The sequence below is a fragment of the Nematolebias whitei genome, chromosome 21 (genome assembly GCF_014905685.2).
Source record: "Nematolebias whitei isolate Nwh7 chromosome 21, NemWhi1, whole genome shotgun sequence".
In the NCBI taxonomy this organism is placed as follows: Eukaryota; Metazoa; Chordata; class Actinopteri; order Cyprinodontiformes; family Rivulidae; genus Nematolebias; species Nematolebias whitei.
The window spans coordinates 15,686,834-15,710,550 of NC_056518.1; the positions used below are offsets into that span (position 1 = coordinate 15,686,834).

Below are 23,717 nucleotides of genomic sequence, written 5' to 3' on the forward strand. Positions count from 1 at the left end.
GAGGAGCGAAACGTCTTCTGTTACAAATAAAGTCCAGTTGTTTTTGTATTGAACGCTTTTTGAATTACTAATTATTGTTAAATTTCAAACAATATTATTGTAATAATTTTTGAGACAATTAATCGCCCAGCAAAATTGGTTATCGTGACATGCCCAGTAGTAAATAAACAGGACTGTAAAAGCAGTGTCACATCCCATTATAAGTTTTCCAGGAGACTTCTGCATGGGAGTTCCAAAAAGCAAACAATTATTTTCCAGTGTGTCAACAATTGACCCAAACATCTCTTATATGTTACATAGAATACCACGTTTCTGATAATTTTCAGAGAATATGGATAGATTTTATGGATATTATATGCAGCTGTTACTGCATTAATTGAAAAATAAATGTGTGCATACTTTCTGTTTGCAAAAGAGATGTTTGAAAGTCACACTTGGATGCCTGGGGTCTTTTGTCCCTCAGAAGTCACTGCATTAAAAAACATATGGCTGTTATTATATGGATTCTGCTGAAGGAAGAAGCTCCATTTACTTTATTCTTGCAGTGTACCATTTTCACTCATTATGCAGTGGTTTGTTAATGCATGTCTTGTGTGTTTCTCTCCTGGCTGTGGAGTCATTAGTGCATGAACCATGCTGCAGTCAGTTATTATTTAAGTGCAGTCATTTCAGAATGATGAGTGACACATAGTGACCATCACTTAAGATGGATGTTGGACCTCTGACTCCTACATTATTGATATATTTTTCTTTCTAATTCTCTTTTGCCTGAACTGTTCAGACATATGACACTTTGAGAGGCTGTGTTTGCAATAAGATGACAGAAAGCTCATGCATGGCCTCATTACTTAAGCACATTATGGGGTGGGGGTTTACGCGTGTGTTTTTCTCCAACATAATGGACCATCTAATTAATAATGCATAAAAAAAATCCACCTATTTCACTTGAGCACATACTCTCTGTCTCTCAGACCATCTGTATGAAACCATTTCATTTGTTCCCATCGATCCAGTCTGTTGCTATATTTGTAAAGCTGATGGAAAGCCTGCAAGAAGAGAAATAGATTCAAGTGTGAAAGCACTGTGAGAGCCAGCGTCTGGCTCTGCATAGTTTAAATCCCTGTGTATAAAGAAGGAGAAACATGGACTAATTTCAGTTTCTCCTGGAACAGCCATCTGCTGTACCGTTTAGAGATACAGAAGTGTTGAATCATGTCCCTATAGGCTTTTAATCAAAGTGTTTAGCAGCTGCTTTGTTAAATGCAGCTGCAGTTCAGTGAATATATTTCAAGGTCGAGTCTTGTTGGAGAGGTGGAACTGTCGATCATCTTATCAGTTCTTTAGCAAGTGCTGACTTTTATTTTAGGACACCATAATTATTCGATAACAATTCCTGACAATGAACTTTGTTCATTTGTACTGACAAACTGTCACTGTAATGCAATAACAAATACATATTTTATCCATCCATCCATCCATCCATCCATCCATTTTCTTTACCCGCTTATTCCATTTTGGGTCACGGGGGTCGCTGGTGCCCATGTCCAGCAATCACTGTGCGAGGGGCGGGGTACACCCTGGACGGGTCGCAAGTCCATCACAGGGACACATAGAGACAAACGAGACAAACAACCATCCACTCTCCCACTCACACCTAGGGACAATTTAGAGTTACCAATTAGCCTAACATGCATGTTTTTGGTCTGTGGGAGGAAACCGGAGTACCCGGAGAAAACCCACGCATGCACGGAGAGAACATGCAAACTCCACACAGAAAGACCCCAGGTCTAACTGGGGATTGAACCCAGGACCTTCTTGCTGTGAGGCAACAGTGCTAACCACTGAGCCAAAAAATGAAAAGAGAAGGGCTGACTTTGAATATTCAATCATTTACAATTCATAATATTGTCAAAACAATTCAGGAATCATGAAAAATAAATGTGTTCAAATTTTCTGTTTGCAAAAGACACGTTTGACCGTCACACGTGGATGCCTGTGGTCTTTGGGCCCTCAGATGTTACTGCATTAAAAACAGATCTTTCTTTTATGGCATCGCTGCATGCGCTAAGGAACACATAAACAAGTCATTGTCTGTAAACACGGTTTGCTATGCCATCCACAAATGCAGATTAAAGCTTTGTCATGCAAAAAACAAGTCATTTGTGAGCACCATCCAGAAACGCCATCGTCTTCTCTGGGCCAAGGCTCATAAATGGACCGAGGCAAAGTTTGTTCTGTGATCAGACAAACTGACATTTGAAATTCTTATTGGAAACCATTAATGCTTCATTCTCCATGCCAAAGATGAGAGGGACCTGTTATCAAAGCACAAAAGCCTGCCTCTCTCATGTTATGGGGGTGCATTAGTGCCTGTGGCGTTGTCAAATTATACACTAAAAAAGCACCATCAATGCAGAAAGGTCTACACAGGATGAAGAACATTTGTTGCCAATACAGACCGTCTTCTTCGTGGAAGCCTTTACCCGTTTCTGCAGGACAACACCAACTCTCATTCTGCGTTCATTACAACAGCATGCCTTCAAAGCAGTTTTAGATGTATACCGGTATATATTACTACTGAAAATGTCAAGATTACTGTTTTTCTTAATTAAAACAAACAAACATAATTTGTCAGTTTAGACAGTTGATATTTTTTTTACGGTTCGTTGTGAATATAATATGGATTTATACTGTATGTTTTGCAAATCATTTGTGCTTTTTAAATTATATTTTACATAACAATCAAACTATTTTTATATTCCAGGTTGTGTGTGTGTATATATACAGTATATATGTATATATACGAACTGCCATGTAAGTTTTTGTTTATAAGTTTAGCGCCCGCATTATGGTGCTCCCCCACTGTGCTGCTGGGCAGGACATGGAGATGGCATGAGCCCATGGAGCTTTTCTATGAACTCTTGAACCCCCACCCTTCCTCTCGTCCATTGTCCTCCTGCCAGCAGGCCGTCCACAGCTGAGACAGACTGTGACCATTGACAAGATGCTCTCCTTTTCTGCTTTCCTCTCCCCTTCCCCCATCCATGCACCCTTCATCTTTAAAATCCTCCTTCTGCTGGTTGCTAAGCAGCAGGAGGAGAGCTTGACGGTGCTGACGCGGTGCGCGCAGAGCCACTTCCTGTAAACAGTCGAGCGGGTGCTCTTTGCTCTCAGCTGCAGAGAGTGAGACGAGACGGCCTAAAATAACCCCTTCTGCCTCTCACAATAGAGACATAGACGCACAGTTGAGGAGGGGGGGTCATGTTGTTTAAGTCAGAGGGAAAATTTCACAGGAGGTGGATGATGTGGATGACCGCAGGATGTCAGGCGCTTTCGTGTTATGTGTTCGTCGGTGCCCTAAAGTGTGAGGCTGAATCTAAACACAGCTGAAATTGACCGTGTATGCTGTAAAGCTGGTGTCCGTTTGCAAACAGAAGTTTTTTTTTGTGAGCGTGTTTAGATTTTTACCAGACAACACTCTCAGTGCATTTTCACTCGTGTGCTCATAGAGTCAGGCTGATTCAATGAGAGTCATTGACTCTATTATGTAGAGTGTATTATGCAACTAAACTAAAGATATATAGGCTTTTTGTCATTGATATTCATGTTCTTCTAGATCCATATACTTTAATTATGGCCTGCCGCTGTAAAAAAGTGGGCAATTATGTAATTGCCTGCATGTGCCTGTTTGTCTGTTAGCAAAATATCTCAAAAACTCTTGAACAGATTTGAACAAAACTCAGGAAGTAATCATTAAATGCACACCTAAAACTGATTAACTTGTGAAATCAACACAGTTTAAGGTGGTCGCCACATTTAATCAACATGAGAACTAAAAAATGGCTATAACGAAGTCTGTTTTCGAGATACGGAGCTAAAATCTGGTGTGACAGTAGATGAGAGTCATCCCCAGCATATACTCAGAGCACTAACAGATTGCATGAACTATTCTGTTTAAAAATCTGGTAATATCTGTTTGAGTCAACATTGTCTGTTAGCAACATATTGTATGTGCCACTGGATAAATTGTAATTAATTTAATTCTCATCTAATGATTTAATGTACATCTGCAACGGATTACCTTTTGGGCTCAATCTAATTAAAGATGGTTGCCACAGCTAATCAGATTTAACTTAAAAGTTACTGTAACTTTGTCAGATTTACATAAATTGTGCTTAAAATTGGTAATTTGTGGTAATAGTTGACAGTCCTAACACATATTCAGATCACACAAAATCATTGTTTAAAATGTCGATGTGAAAAGTTGCCAAACGTATTTGTTGCTTTTAAGAAATCCCACTTTCATTAACTAGTTTTTTCTCTTGCACCTCTCAGCTCTGTGGTGGTAAAGATGACCACGGCACGGTACCGTCCCACATGGGAGTTGGCCGTGGACCCCCTGGTTTCCTGTAAACTGTGCCTTGGAGAGTTCCCTCTGGAGCAGATGACCACCATCACACAGTGCCAATGTGTCTTCTGTACACTGGTGAGTTTCCACTGATCTCCAGCAGGCTTGTTGCACGTTTCAACAAAATGCGAACATTTATGCTTTCCACAAAACAAACTCACAAAGGATTAAAAACAAAACATTATGGGTTTAAATGCAGCATAGAAAGTGTACAAATGAAACTGTGTGTTTGTAATACCAAAAAGTCATAAAGAAGTTTCACCATGTTAGGGCCTTGGTGCAAATAATTTCATTTTTTTCCTGAATTCTGACTTTAATCTCAGAATCTGAGAAGAAAATAAGTCAGAATTCATGAGAAAACAATTTGCATTGTGGCAGAAATAAGCGTTGAATTTATGAGAAACATGTGAGACAGGGAAAAAAGTAAAGTAAAGGCAGTTTTCCTTTTAATACTGATATGTTGAGTCATGATAAGAAATAAAATCTCTGAATTGGGCTCCAAACATAGCTGCGACTTCCTCAAACGCAGACTGGGTGGTGACAGAAGTTAACCAGAGTTCAGAGAACAAATGCAGCTGCATTAGAAACACAAGAAGTTTGAGCTACTTTAAATGAGCTGCTTAATTTACACGTTTTATTTCCACAATAAAAATAGTTTTGCAAAATGAATGGCATGGACATGAAGCAACTGATGTGCAAGTTTGTTTAAGCTTTGTGAAATTAACCATACAGTTTTCCATCTTCTGATTATTTTTAATTGTTTTATTTTTAATGCAGGTCTTTTCTATTCAGTTTAACAGTTATAGATTGAAAAAAAAATGGTGCAGACAGCCAGAGCCATAATTATTCATATTTTGTATCTATGTTTCATTTATTATTTGTTCTGTTTTGCATCAAATTGACTTTTTTTGTCTTTTCAGTGCCTGAAGCAGTACGTGGAGCTCCTGATTAAAGAAGGCCTTGAAATTGCTATTAGCTGTCCCGACTCTGCCTGTCCCAAAAGAGGACACTTACTGGAAAATGAGGTATAGTTAAAATAAGTCGGCTTTCTGCTTTGCTGGTCCTCGTGACATATGTTGATACTTCTATTCGCACTGGAGCAGATTTTATTCACAAAACCTACTTTGTTATCCTCACACATTTGTGAACAGGCATTACAAAGAACTGCTTCTTTTTTAAGTCAATGCCCAGTTTTGAGCAGTTGCTCTTGACTGATATGGAAATTTTGGCTATCACGATGCCTATATTGGGTGGGGAATGCTAATGCCAATAACCAATATAATGGTTGACATTTTGTGAGCATTGTCCACCCCCAAGAAACTAAGAAACAGCTACTTTTAAACCCGTTTTACCAATTGGTCTTGAAGCAGTCTTCCTAATGTGCGTTCACATTTTCTATCCTCCACTAGTCACCATAAAGTTATCAGATGTGTTACAAAAATATAAATTAAACAAATAAACACCCTTCCCTGTTCACTGTTTAAACATTCAGCCATGTATGGTGAAGATCTAATTAGTATTGACCGCTGCTGTGTTTTTTTTTTTTTTTCCCCCTTTTCAGAGAAGTAAACATTTCAGACAAACAATGCATCTCATTGAGGATGACAAAGATACATTTACTAACACTGATATATTTTACCTCTACGTTAGATTTATTTTTCTGGAAAAAATTTTACTATACAATAGACTATGCTAGGTTATCTAAACGTTAGTTTGCTAACTTAAGAGGCACGTAGCTAATGGCAAGCAAGTTGGAGGATTGAAGAGAATTTATTTTTGTTGATTTTTTATTTTTTTTATTTTACAAACCAGTTACAATAAACTTACCAGGCTCTGTTCAGCAAAATACACTACACAGTATTTTTCGCTGCTTTGGCTGTGCTGAAAGTTAAAGTGTACGGCCATAACTTGAAAGTAGTCCGCATGCGCCCTCTGATGAATACATTGTATCATTATGCCTTTTTCAAGTAAGGACATGGCTTGTTCCCACTGTTTATATCAGTACATTATGGGACAGTTATCACCAATACCAATATGTCCCCAAACGCCTATATTGGCCTCAAATATCGGCCTCAAATATCAGCCTCAAATAACGGCCTCAAATATCGGCCTCAAATATCGGCCTCAAATATCGGCCTCAAATATCGGCCTCAAATATCGGCCTCAAATATCGACCTCAAATATCGGCCTCAAATATCGGCCTCAAATATAGGCCTCAAATATCGGCCTCAAATATCGGCCTCAAATATCGGCCTCAAATATCGGCCTCAAATATCGGCCTAAAATCTTCTTCTTCTTCTTCGTTTGGGTTTTCCCTCTTCAGGGGTCGCCACAGCTAGTCATCCTCCTCCACCTCACTCTGTCCTCTGCATCCTCTGTCCTCACTCCAACTACCTTCATGTCCTCTCTAACTGCATCCATATATCTCTTCTTTGGCCTTCCTCTTTGTCTTTTTCCTGGCAGCTGCATTTGTAACATCCTTTTACCAATATACCCACGGTCTCTCCTCTTGACATGTCCAAACCATCCCAGTCTGGCCTCCCTAACTTTATCTTCCAGTTGTTCAACCTGTGCTGTACCTCTGATGATCTCATTCCTAATCTTATTCAGCCTTGTCACTCCTAAGGAGAACCTTAGCATCTTCATTTCTGCCACTTCCAGTTCTTTCTCCTGTCTTTTTGTCAATGCCATTTTCTCCAGACCATACAATATAGCTGGTCTTACCACTGTCTTGTAAACTTTTCCTTTGACCTTTGCTGACACCTTTTTGTCACAAATCACTCCTGAAACTTTTCTCCATCCACTCAATCCTGCTTGGACTCTCTTTTTCACTTCTTTACCACATTCCCCATTTTCCTGGACAGTGGACCCCTAGTGTTTGAAGTCCTGCACCTTTGTGACATCTGCTCCTTGTAGCCTCACTGTTCCACCAGCCTCCCTCTCATTCACACACATGTACTATGTCTTACTACAGCTGACTTTCATTCCTCTTCTTTCAAGTGCATACCTCCACCTCTCCAAGTTCTCTTCCACCTGTTCCCTGTTCTCACCACAAATCACAATGTCATCTGCAAACATCATCGTCCATGGGGATTCTTGCTTGACCTCATCTTTTAGTCGGTCCATCACCAGAGCAAACAAGAAGGGGCTCCGAGCCGATCCTTGATGCAATCCCACCTCCACCTTGAAGCTATCTGTCACTCCTACAGCACATCTCACCACTGTCCTGCTGTCCTCATACATGTTCTGTACCAGTCTAACATACTTTTCTGCTACTCCAGATTTCCTCATGCAATACCACACCTCCTTTCTTGGCACTCTGTCATATGCTTTTTCTAAATCCACAAAGACACAATGGAGTTCTTTCTGACCCTCTCTGTACTTCTCCATTAGCATTCTCAAAGCAAAAATGGCATCTGTGGTGCTCTTTCTTGGCATGAAACCATACTGCTGCTCACAGATAGTCACCTCTTGTCTAAGTCTTGCTTCCACAACTCTCGCCCAGATCTTCATCGTGTGGCTCATCAACTTAATTCCCCTGTAGTTGCTACAATTCTGTATATCACCCTTGTTCTTAAAAATGGGCACCAGCACACTTCTTCTCCATTCCTGAGTCATTTTCTCACCCTCAAATATGACATTGAATATTTGAGTCAAAAACCTCACTGCCATCTCTCCAAGCCATTTCCAAACCTCCACTGGTATGTCATCAGGTCCTACTGCCATCCCCTTCTTCATTCTTTTCAGAGCTTTCAAGACTTCACCCTCACTATTCTTTCCCACTTCTTGGTCCACAGTTTCTATGACCTCTACTCTTCTTTCTCTTTCATTCTCTTCATTCATTAGCTCCTCAAAGTACTCCTTCTATCTTCCCGTCACACTCTCCTCACTTGTTAGAACATTACCATTCCTATCTTTAATAAGCCTAATCTGTTGCACATCCTTTCCAGCCTGATCCCTCTGTCTTGCCAATCGGTGCAAGTCCTTCTCGCCCTCTTTAGTGTCCAGTCTCCCATACAACTCATCATACGCCCTCTGCTTTGCCTTAGCTACTTCCCTTTTTGTTCTACGTCCCATCTCCTTATATTCCTGTCTCCTCTCTTTAGTCTTCTCACTGTCATATTTCTTCTTGGCTAATCTCTTTCTTTGAACAACGTCCTACACTTCACTATTCCACCACCAGGTTTCCTTATCATCCATTCTCTGTCCAGATGACACACCAAGTACCTTCCTACCTGTCTCTCTTATTACTGTTGCTGTAGTAGCCCAGTAATTTGGAAGCACTTTCTTACCACCCAGAGCCTTTAACAGCTCTTCTCTGAATTTCTCACAACATTCTTCCTTCTTCTTCTTCCACCATTTGGTCTTCTTCTCTGATTTTACTCTTTTTCTCTTCTTCACAGCAACAGTCTTTCTACACACAACCATCCGATGCTGTCCGGCCACGCTCTCCCCTGCCACAACCTTACAGTCTCCAATCTCCCTCAGGTTTCCTCTTCTACACAGAATGTAGTTGACCTGCATACTCCTTCCTCCTCTCTTATAGGTCACTCTATGTTCCTCCCTCTTTTGGAAATAGGTATTGACTATAGCCATTTCCATTCTCTTGGCAAAGTCCACCACCCTCTGTCCTTCCTGGTTTCTTTCCTTGACACCAAACCTGCCCATCACTTCCTCATCCCCTCTGTTTCCTTCACTAACATGTCCATTCAGGTCTGCTCCGATCACCACTCTCTCCTCCCTGGGAATACTCTCTATCACTTCATCCAGATATTTTCAAAATGCATCCTTCTCCTCCTTATCACATCCAACCTGTGGAGCATAACCACCAACTATGTTTAGCATCAGACCTTCCTCTTCTACCTTAAGGCACATCACCCTATCTGACACTCTCGTCACCTCTACTACATTATTTGCCAACTCCTCCTTCAGGACCACCCCTACTCTATTTCTCTTTCTATCCACACCATGGTTAAACAGTTTGAACCCTGCTCCAATGCTGTGAGCCTTGCTGCCCTTTCACTTGGTCTCTTGGACACATAAAACATCTACCTTCCTTCTCTGCATCATGTCAGTCAGCTCTCAACCTTTGCATGTCATTGTCACCACATTTAGAGTTGCAACCCTCAGTCCTACATTCTTCACATTCCTCTTCTCCCTCTGTCTCCTGACATGTTTCCCTCCTCGTGGTCTTCGACTAACAGTAGCACAATTACTGCCGGCACCCTTTTTGTCAACAGCACCGGTGGCGGTCGTTGTTAACCCGGGCCTCTTCCGATCCGGTATGGTTTTGCTTTGATGAACTCGCATTATAGTTTTGGCAAAAATGTTTTACAATGAATGCCATTCCTGACACAACCCTCACCATTTACCCGGGCTTGGGACTGGCACAGGCGATACACTGGCTTGTGCTCCCTAGTGGCTGGTTTAAATATCAGCCTAAAATAGCGACCTAAAATATCGGCCCTACTGATATATTGGCCGGGCTTTAGTTCATACTATATTGTGCCCATCTTATTTCAGGTTGCTTTTCGTTTCTTTTTCCTCTGACACAAAGATGTACCCGTGTAGAACTCTCTGTATCCTGTTATGTTTTATCTAAACTTCTGGAAATAGCTCCTGTTCCTCTTTCAGTTTGTCCTGATGGGTTCATTCTTTAGTGCTGTCTTATCTTGGTTCTGCTCACTGCAGCAAGACATTTAGAATCAATTAGTATCACTGAGTCTCAGTGAAACCTTAACCACCCTTGCCAGTCTCCCAGTCTCATATCTTTCTGTTCCGTCAGCAGTAACTTCACCTTGTTGTTATTCTCGTTTGCAATCCTGATTGTTCGTTTCATTGATCGTTCGATGATTACACTAAACCCCTAAAGGGAGCCTGTATGTGCACATCGCAGTGGTTGAATTTCTCTGTGAAAATGAGAATTAAGTCCTTACAGGCAAAGAAGTGGCAAGACTGGATCATGTAGAAATTAGATTTTGTTCAGAATAATTCCAATGATTGTGAAATTGCTTCTTGCAGACAGATTTCATGTCATTTTGTCTCCTCCCTCTCTACAGATTGAGTGCATGGTGGCTACGGAGATGATGCAGAGGTACAAGAAGCTTCAGTTTGAGAGGGGTGAGTCAGTAAAAGCAGCTGGAGTGCGTCGGTGATAGCGCCAGGTTTTAAGTGGGTGATTTGTGGGCTCTGACTGTACACACGTGGACTTTCCTCGAGAGATGCTGCGTCTTTACAGCGACACACAGAAGGATGACGACAGGTGTGTGTCGCACGTGTGTCTGAAAGGATGCTCTTTCTGGAGAGCCTCACCTGTTGAGAGCCTTTGTAGGGGTTCTAAGGAAAACTTATACTAGATTTATTTTCTCCAAAATCATTACTGCAGGTAAATTTGCAGCCAAAAGTTGATCAAAATGTCTAGGGATGCATGATATTGGATGTTGGGCTGATATCCGATATGCCGATATGTTAAAACTTATTTGGCCGATAACTGATATCAATAACGATATATTTTTTTCCTAGAACTAATCATAACTTCCTCTGCTGTGGAATTAAAATACTACATTTGGCCTGGTACCAAATGCAGATGCCAAAAAGGGGCTTAAAATGATATTACACTTTATAACTATATACTATATATAAAATAAACAGCACCTTTTATATCGGTGAGTTATTTTGATGGAATAGCCAATGTCCGATATTTAACTTTATCGATAATATCGGCCGATACCATGCCTATAATATCGTGCATCCCTAAAAATGTCTGATCTTGTTGGCCTTTTAAGCCCTCCTACATTTGATGTCTGTATGTTTTATTATTTGCAATTAATATTAACTTTAAATATTTGTGCTGTTAGCATAATATCACTGTGTCATTTTGCTTCACATTGTGAACATGGGCTCTGTAATTTATAATTTTGAGAAGATGCCAGGAATCAAGCTGTGCAATCACTTTTGGATGGCCGTCACCCGACAGGTTCTTTATTAACACAGGGATAAGCTGTAAATAAAACAAACACATCTCACATGCAGGCGTGAATTATTGTGCACAAGTGCAAAAAAAACCAAGGCAGAGATTCTTACAAAGAAGTAAAATTCGTCAAAAATTATTGCATCTTTGAAAAGTGATGCAAAAGTTTTGGAGAATCAGCAGAACACTGATGAATATTTACAACAGAAGATACAGTTTTGATCTTTTACAAAGATTTGGAAGATAACGTTTATGTCGGATTCTGTGTCCGTTTGTTTTCTCTTTCATATGGCTGCACTCGTGGCATTTGTTCCATCAGAGGTGCTGTTGGACCCGTGTCGGACTTGGTGCCCCTCCTCGACCTGCCAGGCCGTGTGCCAGCTTAAAGAATCTGACTCTCCAGCTTTGCCCCAGTTGGTCCAATGTGCTGTTTGTGCCCTGGAGTTCTGTTCAGCCTGTAAGGCCAACTGGCACCCGGGTCAGGCCTGCCAGGAGAGCAACCTGCCCATCACCTCCTTCCTACCAGGAGAAAACAGGTACTGCTTCAAATTTATATCTAGTAAAGTATTTGTACTGTTCTTCCAATTGTACTTTTTTAGGTTCTTGGAGCTTCATGGTTAGGTCTGTTACGATAAACAGTAAATCAATTAATCGTTTATAAATTAAAATTATCAACCTGATTTTCATTTAGTGGCTTTATCAGTTCTTCGTCTCACTCTTTCTACTGGACACTGGATGACAAAAGGCTCAACTCCGGTACTCTTCACTGACCTCTTCCTTTCTCTTTAAAATCTGTTTTAATCCAAAATCACATTTTTGGATCATTAAAAGCAGCTAAGCTACAAGCTAAGCTAACAGGCCAAGCTCGGGGAAAAAGCCTCCATCTAGTCGAAGCTCCAAAATTCACGATTGAAACCCGTTCCTTCGTCTAAAAAAGTTGTTTTTCTCTGCAAGAAGAAGCGGAGAACTTGTTTACTGATTTTTTTTTTTATTTAAATCTTTGTGTGACAAATGCTATGCTAAAGAGCTTAAACCACACTTAGCGTCCACCATTTTGAGAACCAAAAAACAGGAACGAGAGACAGACCATGTCACGTCAAGGAGCCTCCCTCTCATTTTTCTTAAGACTCGCTGCTCGCTCCCTCACTATCCATCCTTCAGTTCAAATTGTCTTATACTGCCATCCAGTGGTCAAAAAAAGTACTACACAAAAAATTAACCAACATTCTTAAATTTGACAATAATTACTAATTATTGTCAAATTTCAAACAATATTATCGTTTATCACAATAATTTCTGAGACAATTAATTGCCCAGCAAAATTTGTTATTGTGACAGGCCTATTCATGGTACATATTCAACTAAATAACTTTTTTAGGTCTGCACTAACTTGCTGGACTAAAGTGAGGTTATGAAGAGTAAACATTTTTATTACATTTTAAGGTTATAACCTCGGTTCCTGTGCCTTCTTAGCTCTTTTTTAAAGAATGACGATGATGACGCTCCAATCAAACGCTGTCCGAAGTGTAAAGTTTACATCGAGCGGGACGAGGGCTGCGCACAGATGATGTGCAAGAACTGCAAACACGCCTTCTGCTGGTACTGTCTGGAGTCCTTGGACGTGAGTTGGATCATATTTGTTGACTTGATACCTGGTGAAACATTTATTCTGTCGCTAAAATACCGAATGACTTTGCAACACCGTGTTTACAAATTGCCTGACTACAGATAGCTGACAATAAAACCTGTCAATAAAACTCTCCTTTAAGGTAATCTTATAAGCTGATGGAAACTATAACGAGCATTTTGTTATAACTTGTTGCAAAACTTCGGCTGATGTTATATAATCTTACCAGGGACGTCTGGACCACCCAGGTCACTCAAAAAGCCGTTTCATCTAAAGAGCCTCCCACGTTGTTCAGGTAGCTAATGGGCAGCCTTCATCTGTGTGTGTGTGTTTGTGACAGGATGACTTTTTGCTGATCCACTACGACAAAGGGCCCTGTCGGAACAAACTGGGCCACTCCAGGGCGTCTGTTATCTGGCACAGAACACAGGTGAGAACACCCACCCTCCCTGGAGCGTGCGTGACTCTGCAGCTGCCCCACCTTTTCTTGCATGTGGCAACAAACATGCTTCCTTGTTGTGCTTCTCTCTGTCCTTTGGCCCCGATACCCCTGTATTATGATGGGCTCGTGTTATTCTGACCGCACAATAGTCCAAGACCAATTTGAGCAGCATGCTGCAGCAAAGGGTTAGTTTTTGTTATTTTCTCCCGTTTAAAACAGGTTTACGTAACCAGGGTTATTTTTGCGTTTACGTAACAACAAAAAAAAGAAAGAAAGAAATGCAAATAAATAACACTGGAATGGATCTGGCATAAAATGATGGATCACATATGAAGCGTCAAGTATGACATTAACTTTCTCTACTTGTGAATTTGTTTTAACCTCTTTTATTCAGTTGCTATTCACGCCACGGTTGTTTCCTCAGCATACACATTGGCATCTGTTGCCTAGTGGGGCTGACCGGGTCATGTGACTACAGTTCAGCTCCGTACGTCTGCTTCCTGTTCTTTTTTCACCCCAGTTTTACTGTTTTACATCAAAGTGTCCCCTGTCATGCATTTATGAAGACAAAAAGCACAAAGTGAACCTCACCTTTAACTATTTATGAGCTGGAAGGGTTAAAACTTCTATGAGAGCGTCATAATTTAAACATAAAACCTTCATGATCTGGTAACAGGAACAAGCTGTGCTTTATGCAGTCGTCTTCCATCTGTTTAGAAAAATTACAGCAGTCTGTTGTTAAAAAACATAAAACTCAACATGTGATTCAGAATATTCCCATTTCGTCCTCCAAAAAGTAGGAAAATTATTGTTCTGTTCCAAGACACGCTCCCATGTGACCTGTTATGTAGCTTTTTGTTAGCTTTGAATTTGCAGGCATCTGGCTACCCCATGTGGCAAATCTGATGAGTTGCACATTATAGGAGGGTCCAAAAAAAAAAATAATTACATTTTTTTGCCACCAAAGTGTCTAAAATGTGCAACAAGGGTGTTTATTATTGATTTTACAACTTTAGCACAAGTGGCTTGTCAACAATCTTTTGTGCCTTTTGATTTGAGAATTACATAGTTTTGGTTCAAATATGTGTGACTTTGCAATTTGCCAAAAACCTCCATATCTCAAGGTCAACAGGAGCAATCTGACCTTGAATTACAAGTCCCCGATTGAATTCATTTTAACTTTTAATATGTCATCCTGGTTTAACCTCATCATTGTAAAACAGAAAGCCAAATGACAACGAATAATTCAACAATCAAGTGCAATACCGCAAAATTCAGTTGAACTTTTATTTATTAACCTTTATTTAACCAGGCAAATCCCATTGACACAGATCTTTTTGCAAGGGAGACCTGGGCCTGAAGGCAGCCTAACATGCATGTTTTTGGTCTGTGGGAGGGAACCAGAGTACACTGAGAAAACCCACGCAAGCACGAGAAGAACATGCAAACTCTACACAGAAAGATCCCAAGTCCAACCAAGGATTGAATCCAGGACCTTCTTGCTGTGAGGCAGCAGTGCTAACCACTGAGCTGCCGTGCTGCCAGACTTAACTTTTTACTTAATAAATGCACTTTAATGGTCAAATTAGCTGCATTTTGTCGGGATGGTGCAGCCAAATGAAGCTGATTTGACGGTTGTTTCGAGGGAGCAGAACAAAGGTGGCAGGGTATGGCAAGCTGACTGTGTCATTAATAGCCACTTTTAACTATTACAGGATACAACAGCATGCCATGCTACTTGAGTGCCATATAGCGGCTGAAAATGATAGTGTTCAATATTTTCAGTCAGAATAAATGAAAACGTTCATATCTCAGTCAAAAATTGGTTTATAAATATGGAAAATAAATAAATCAGTCGCTTTGGCTTACAAGTCCTGCCCTCTGCTGGCCAATTTATGCTACTGCAGTAATTTGATACAACATAATAAACTAAACAAGAAATAAAGTAAATCAAAAATAAATATCCTAGTAGAGAGTTTAGTAGCTATTTGTTTATTTTAAAGTATTTGGAACAAATCAGAAGTAAACTTGGCGTTGATCTTGTCCTTGTTTATTTGTTGTTTTTGTGGCGTCCCCTCAGGTCGTGGGCATCTTTGCTGGCTTCGGCCTGCTCCTGCTCGTTGCCTCCCCCTTCCTCCTCCTGGCCACTCCCATAGTCCTCTGCTGCAAGTGCAAATGCAGCAAAGGCGATGACGACCCACTGCCAACCTAAACATCGCATCAAAGTTGACGTGGAGCCACTTTCAAGGATCTTACTTTTGTCCGTTTCACCACGTTCCATTCTCCTTCTCCCAGCAGCTTTTGGGAAAGCTTCATTTCATTAGGGCTCGGGCTGCACCCTCCCTGACTGCTTTGGGATTCATCGCTCTGTGAGGAGGCCATTAAACAGTAGATGTTCCTCTAATGAGAGGCGCAAGGTCAAAGGTGAGCAAGAGTGAGACCAAGCGAACATTGCGTCCATGTTTGTAAGATTTCGATGGCTTTGGGGATGTGCAGACGGTCTGTGCCGCCCTGTCAGGGTTTTGTCTCGTATTTTGGTGGGAAACATTAGAAGATGCTTTTCTCTCGTCAGGATCCACCTGAGGAAGAACTTTTACTTTTATTGCTCTGTTTTGTTGGTTTGTTGTACAGACACTCGCACACACAAAAAAAAAGCTTTTTCTCTCCCAACACACACATGTAGCTCCACAGATTCAGCGTAGCAGAGGAGAGCTGCACCGCGCATGTTGGGCGTCCGCTCGGGCGGCTGCTGTCACTCAACTCCCTGTACAGCACGTCCTCTCGATGATGTCAATGTTTTATAATCTTACGCTTTTAATAGAACCGTGCTAAGAGTCGTGTCTACGTGTTGTACCTTTCAGTCTTTTTCCAGCGAGCGTGTTAAAGATGTATTATACGAAAGAGGATTGCCACTCAACTATGAATACGATGACTATTTGGCTTTACCATCATTTATTCCCATATGAATCTTTCAAACGCCTCCAGATATTGATCAAGCTGTTACTGTAAATAAATGCGGCGCTCCCCTTTTGAGTGCAGCCGTAGTTGAATGCCTTTTTTTTAACGCTTCGTTAAAAAATGATGTCTCCTCTAACTCAGACCTAAGGTGATGGTTTAGCCAAATAGGAATTTTTAGCCTTAAATCCAGAAGAGCCTAAATGAGGCATCTCCCCCTGTGAGCATCAAATTCTAGTAAATCCGGGGAAAGCATGTTCATTAGGCGTTCGTAAAGCCTCACAGACAGGAAGTGAAGCCCTTTACCTTCAGATGATTCTATGATGTCACCCATATGCCACTCTCTTCATAGCTGCTGTGTACAAAAGCTCTTTAATCGTGTTGTGGATGCATTTTTTTAAAGAAGCATCTGTTCAGTCATCGGATCCAAAGTTCAAGCCCACCTTCTGTTTTTTTCAAGACTTTTAACAAACCCTTGCAAACTTGCATATGTTAGTGGTCAGAGTTTAGGATTTGTTGGTTATATTTCCTGACAGCAACGAGCTCGTCCCTGTAGGGACGTCAGAGAATCTGAAAGGGTAAATGTAAAAGAACGTGTTTCAGTTCACTGCTCTGTGCTGTAACACTTCATCTATGCAAGTTTGTCCACACTCGCATCGTTGTACATGTGTTATAACAAAAGCTAAATATAAAATGTTTTGCTTACACAGTATATGGCTTTAAAGGAATTCTCTTTTTTTTAGGGTTTGAATGAATCATTTGGTTAAAAAAAAAAAAAAGGTTTGGAACTGAAATATTAATCAACTGGAGACGTTGATGTAAAATTGTTCTTGGAATATAGCTACCAATTAGAAAACAGTTGAACTTATTTGTTATTAAAGGTACATTTTGCATTTTTTTTTCATCACTTTTTCTGCCATAGAACACGTTTATGAAAATATTTTTTTAAGGATGCATGATATTGGATTTTTGGCTGATATGTTAAAACTTACTTGGCCAATAACCGATACCAATACCGATATTTTTTCCCTAGAGCTACTTACAGAGACCACATAGCTTTCTCTGCTGTGGAATTAAAATACCACATTATTCCGCATGGTCTTTGTCAATTTGGCTGCTACCAGAGGCCAAAAAGGGACTGAAAATGATGCAAAACTTCAACTTGGATTATGTTTAATGTCAAATTTAATCATGACGACAACTCTCAAACAGTGCAAATTTGTAAATTTTCACAAATCTAAACAGAATCTGTTCACAAGCAACATGTGAAAAGCACATAAGTAGTGCATTAATAGATATATTTTACAGTTTCTTAAATTAAAAATGAACTTACAACAGAAGCCTTTTATATCAGTGAGTTATTTTGATGGACTGGCCGATATCCGATATTTAATTTTATCGCTAATACAGATACCATGCCGATAATATCGTACATCCCTATATTTTTTTTCTTAATGTTTTGGATATTTAAAAAAATGTATTTTCAGACAAATTTCTAAAACGATCCATTATTACTGTCAGCTGCCATGTCATATTTGACCTCATTTTCTGGATAATTGAAAATAGTTGTTGCCAGTTTTGACAGCCATTTTGAATTGGATTAATTCCAAAGCTGAATCTGTTGTAGCATCCATGAACATCAAAAAGTGAAAAAGTAAAATCTAACTAGTGGTTCATGAGATATTTTGCTAACAGACAAATACGGTTAACTTTCCCAGTTAATGCTCGTTTATGGAGTGTATGTGTTGTGAATGACTCTCAGCGACAACCACTCCAAATTATAGCTCTTTTTTTTTTAAATTATAGAATAACAACCATTTTTTTGTGTTTTTAAAGTCATTTTGCTGTGGCAGCCATCTTGACTCCAAAAGTGAACCAATTGTTGATGCACGTCCACTGATTGCTTTTTGGGAGTTTCACTAAAATTAGTCCAATGATTCTTAAACTATTTTGCTAACAGACATACCAAACACAGTACAAGCAAAACAACTAAATATATAATTTGATTTTTTTTAAACCTCATTGATCCTTCAGCATGTTTAAAAATGGAGTCTGTAATTCGTCTTTAATCAGACTCCTGTTGAGCTAATCCTATTTTTTTCCTTTACATACAGATTGTTGCTGTTATTTCTCATAATTTAAGCTGTTTTTATAGACGTAATAATTCTCATTTGCTGCTGTTATTTTAATTCTTTCTCTTCACACAAAAGTCCCTTTTTTATCAAGTCTCCAACGTGTAAACTGTTAAACCATCATTTCAACGTTTTCTTGTGTAAAGTTCTAATCAACTTATCATTTCTGATTAAAATATTTCCGCATTGCTGTTTGAATATTGTCTATAAAAAAGCAGTTCACGCCTCCATCATTGGTTCAGTCTTTGTGTTGACTTGTTTAATATTCAGATTCGTGTTGCTTTCACCGTCCGAGGGAACGTAATCCAGTTCAGTTTCTTTGACAGAGTTGCGTTTCTTCCCTTTTTATGACAATCGTGCCAAGCAAATCTTCCTGAGAGGGTCCGGTACACTGAAGCAGTCGGTGTATTTACATTCAGCTCAACTATTAATGTACAAGTACTAACAGTTTATACAGAGTGGACAGTTTTTAGTTTTTCTGTGTATAGTCTGTGTTGTATGCTGTCTTCATGTAGCCAAAAAGTGATGTCAGGCAAACTGAAACGGGTTTATTTTTCAGAAGGCTTTATACAATATTGTATATTAGACATCAAATATGAATTTATTTGAAAACCGCAAATTGTTCTTTATCAAAACTTCAAGCAGGCACAAGCTTCACTTCCATGTTTTTACACAAAGTCCTTCTTGGCCTGTTCGCCGACACTTCAGAACCGATCGATTCTGCTTTATGCAACAGATTAAGAGCCAAGCGGCAGATACTACAATCACTGCAGTGTTCATCAGGGATTATTAAGGTCTGCAAACGCTCCACACTGATCAATCATCTGCACACGCTTTAGGGAGGTTTGTGCATTTAAACCAGAGGAAAGATTATGTTTATGTCTCAAAAGCTCAGTCTATTCAGATAAAGTTTGGTTTAGAGCAGCGATTTATATATTATATATTCATGTGTCAAGAGACGAAGCTGCATGATTATCTCTGACCTCTACATGTTAAATATTACAATATTGTAGCCTTTGAATATCTTTGGGTTAGTAGCATCAACTAGCTCACCAGCAGGTGTTTATTTCACGTTTTGTCCTTTTTCAGCAAACGTGTGTTTATTTTATAATCTTTTCATGAGTCAAGCCTGGATTAATTTTGATTTGTGCTCAACTATGCCCATGACATCATCATTTACCCTTTTGTCTATTTAAGGAAGCTTGTTATTAAAAAAAGTACAATTGGGTTATCAGAGGAGTTTCTGTCGGTAAGCATTTCTTTGTTTCAAGGTGGTGAAAGTGGTTTAAAATTTACCTGACAGACAGTTTAACATTGTCAAATAAAATGTTTGAATCAGTTCTGTGCACGTCAGCATCTCAGTTTGTCTCCATACTCACTCGCACTGTGACGTCAGGTATTGTTTTTATGGGATCCTGCTCTCGTTCATTTTACACTTTAACATGCATCAGTGGGGAAATGGCGCTCTCTGGTGTTCAAATTGTGTATTACTGTTAGAAAACGGAACTGATTCCTGATTGGAAGACTTGAGTTTAAATTAGATAATTAGTTTTGATATATGAAAAAAAAAAAAAAATCTAGATTTATGGCCCTTTTAAATGTATTCAGAACATCAAAATGAAAATTATTTTTGACAAGTATCACACATCCTTACTATATATTCACACATTTAAAACAAGTTGGATGCTATGAAAAATGTAAATAAAAACAAAATGCAAATCTCTTCACAATGAAGTACGGCAAACATCAAACTTTTAAACTAAGAAGCTATTTTAAAGAAAGATTAAGGACATTTTGAATTTGATGGCAGCAACACATCTAAAAAAGACGAGATGTGCAACAAAAGGCCGTATAATACAAATTAAAAAAAAAAATGGCTGGAAAGGCAGTTTGCAATTTATTAGATTAATTGACAACACTGCAGTAAGAGGACATGATAAAAAAACAAATAGAGAAGCTGAATCGGAAGTAAAGATGAGCAGAGGTTCACCAGTCTACAACAATCTGCATCTAAAGATAGTGGAACAAGTTCAGAAGGTTACTCATGAAAGTTTGCAGTGACTGTTAAATATTTAATAATAATAAATAATTTAAAAATATTTTAACCCATCTGCAATTCATTACAGTAATCCCTCATTTATAGCGGGGGATCCATACCCTGAAGCCCTATGATAAGTCGAAAAACTGTGAAGTAGAAATATTAGTACAAGTAGTAAGTATAGTTTATTTTAGTGTATGTATATATATATATATATATATATATATATATATATATATAAAGGTGTTTTAAACCCCACACTCTTGCAATATTCTAAACTATGTTTCTAACTCGAAACCCTCTAAAAGAGAACAGAAAGTCATGATTTCAGCTCTCTCCCTCCACTGCACTCTGCCACTTGCTGCTCTTGGCCACACCCACTTCACCGCTGCAGGGGGGAGATCAGCTGATCAGCTGCAGGAAGAAACTTTTTTTTTTCAGCTTTGGGCTGCACACAGGTGCTAAATAATTTAAAATCATTTATTTTAAATTAAAAATCCCATGCCGATTGTGTGGCTCTTCCATCAGCCAATTGTGTGTCATGTCCAATTTTATTTTGAAAAACCGCGATGGAGCGAGTCCGTGGAAAACAAACCGCGAAGTAGCGAGGGACTACTGTGTATTAAAACTGTTCTGTAAAAGTTTTAAATTATTTTTTGGAAACCACAGATGCCACATCCTGTGTGCTAAAGAGTAAAGGAAGCATTCAGCCTGTTATCAGCACGCAGTTCAAAAGCCTGCTTCTCTAATGGTATGGGGGTGCATGGGCAGCTTATACAACTGGAAAGAACAGCATATGCTCTCATCCAAATGTCTTTTTTTTTTTCCAGAAAAAACATTCTAAACCTAACCACTACTAGCACATTAAATGGGACAATATTCCCCTCTAAAAGCTCCAACAACGTGTCTCTTCAGTTCCTGGACATTTGCAGACTGCTGGTAAAAGCAGAGCGGATGCTTCACAGTGGTTAACATGGCGCTGTCAAAACTGTTTTAACATGTTTTGCTTCCATCAAATAAAAAAAATTACCTTAATTTAGTTTTAAATTTCTTAGTTGATTTAATCATTATGTTCCATTGTGAATAAATCTGGGGTCGAGGTGTGCAAATCTTTGCTTTTTGTTGATGTCGTCAGAATCGGAAAAATCTTCCTTCACGTGCATATAATTCAAGTTAGCTCGTCTTTTATTGAGTTGTGTGTTGTGTTCTCTCAGTAATGACCTTTTGTGGAGGATATCCACATCCTCATCTACTTTCTTAGTTTGTGTCATGCGTCTTTTCCTTCAGAACCATGGCAGCCCTGTCTGTTCTATTGCAGCTCTTTGTGTTTATCAGCTGTGTGTGTGTGTGTGTGTGTGTGTGTGTCAGCCTTTTGTTAAGGTCTGCCAAAGAACAGGTTGTTCTCTCCCTTCTCTCTCTGCCTTTGTGTCTATTTCCTGCCAGATGCTGGATCGGGAGCATTAACAAGACAACCCTGAAAATGAAAGTGCAAACGCTCGGTGATACATCATCCCTCGCCAGCTGCTCGGTGCTTGGAAGTCTCTCCGCCAATCGCCGGGCAGGACCACAGGAAGTTGCCATCTGTGGGTGCCATAGTGACGGAGTTTGTGGATGTGCGATGAAGCTGATGTGTTATCTGGAAGAGAGCGAAAGCAAAAAAAAAAAGAATGATTCAGAGCCAGGAGGTGTGAGGATGGACACAGAGAAGGAAGTGAGAAGCACCTGGAAGACAAAGAACATTAAAGGAAGGACAGATGAGAAGAACCGAGGCCTTTGCACCTGCGCTGTGTAGGAAATATTCCTGCTATCAGCATGTGCTTCTGAAGGCCCATCAGGATGGTCTGTTCTGTCCCTGCCCCCTAATCATCTTTTTCCAAGCGTTAAATGTTTTACTTTCTTTACACCTGCGCAGGACAGAATGTACTTTGTACTGTACGCAACTTTAAAACTGAATCCACGTGGTTATTTGTAATCGGACATTTTGGAAGCAATACTGAAGCCATCATTTTATTAGAAAGCTGTTTGCCAGAAGAGGGAACCAGAGTGCTTTAGGAAATTACTCCAGTTCTTTGTCAACACCCTTAATCTACTGTATGTCAAAGTGCTGATGGACACATTAAGTCTGGTCTTGACTCGTTTTAGACGTTTTTTAAAAGGCGACTCCAAAAAAATGGGAAGATGAGCTGTAAGTTAATGAATCAAAATCATCGCTGTTCTCAAATTTTATATACTATTTCGAAAAATTTAACCTTTTCTGTACCTTTTGAGCGTGTATAATTCTAAAGAGCTTTTCTCCAGTGTTGTCATATCGCGGTGACAGGTGTCCATCAAACAAAGTGAACACCTCTAATAGTCGCTGTTTAAGATTTATGCCATTCTTGCACATGCATCTTACAGAGATGTGATTGTGACCCGAGGCTGTTGTACATCAGCCAATGGCTGACACTAGAGGACAGCGTTCCAACCTCTGATATATTTTATCTCAGCGTGTATTAGTACTTCACAGTATCCCCTGGGCGTATGACACCTCTTAGCTCTCATTAGCTTCCTGTGGTTCAACAAGATTGGTTCTGGTTGGTTGTACCAAAATAAAAAGCAGGGCCTGTGTTTGCATTGGGTAATCTCAAAACTATTTATTTGATTATGATTCTATGAGTTTTACTACAGGCAGTTGTTATCCACCTGATGAAACACATGGATATCTGGAAAAGATCAAAGCACAACTTTGTAAATTTGTACATGAAAAGACTTTTCTGAATATTTTTGATCCAGAGGGAGGTGCAAAAAACTTCAAGAAGTCACTGATTATATTGTTATATTTTAAAGGCCTAGTATTCCTTGAAGGATTGCATGTTGACTGCTTTTCATGTCAGAGTTGAAGAAGATACTTTTTGATGGATGTTGAAGCTATTCAGCCCAAACCTTAAAAATGACATTATTTGCAGTTTTCTGTGGCATCTCAAAAAGGTCACACTCTAAAAGTATGTGTTGTAAATGACTCTACCACATGAAATATGCATTTGTTATTTGCAAACTTATATTTGTGGGACAATCTAAATAGGCTGTGGTGGCCATGTCAAACTGGACTTACTCCAAAAGTAAACCAGTTGTAGATACACATCATATGATTACACTGTGTTTGTAA

The 23,717-nt window shown here is 39.5% G+C and overlaps 1 protein-coding gene across 1 annotated transcript in view; it reads left to right on the forward strand.

The window, feature by feature from the left end:
• rnf144aa (ring finger protein 144aa) overlaps nucleotides 1-16,931 on the forward strand; it is a 36,643-nt gene extending 19,712 nt beyond the window's left edge. Inside the window, exons 2-8 of the mRNA XM_037694566.1 lie at nucleotides 4,336-4,486; nucleotides 5,329-5,433; nucleotides 10,468-10,528; nucleotides 11,698-11,914; nucleotides 12,852-12,999; nucleotides 13,346-13,435; nucleotides 15,528-16,931. Coding sequence (XP_037550494.1) covers nucleotides 4,352-4,486; nucleotides 5,329-5,433; nucleotides 10,468-10,528; nucleotides 11,698-11,914; nucleotides 12,852-12,999; nucleotides 13,346-13,435; nucleotides 15,528-15,659 — 888 coding nt within the window. The 5' untranslated portion in view covers nucleotides 4,336-4,351 and the 3' untranslated portion in view covers nucleotides 15,660-16,931. The remainder of the gene's footprint in view (nucleotides 1-4,335; nucleotides 4,487-5,328; nucleotides 5,434-10,467; nucleotides 10,529-11,697; nucleotides 11,915-12,851; nucleotides 13,000-13,345; nucleotides 13,436-15,527) is intronic.
• The last annotated feature ends 6,786 nt before the right edge of the window (nucleotides 16,932-23,717 follow it).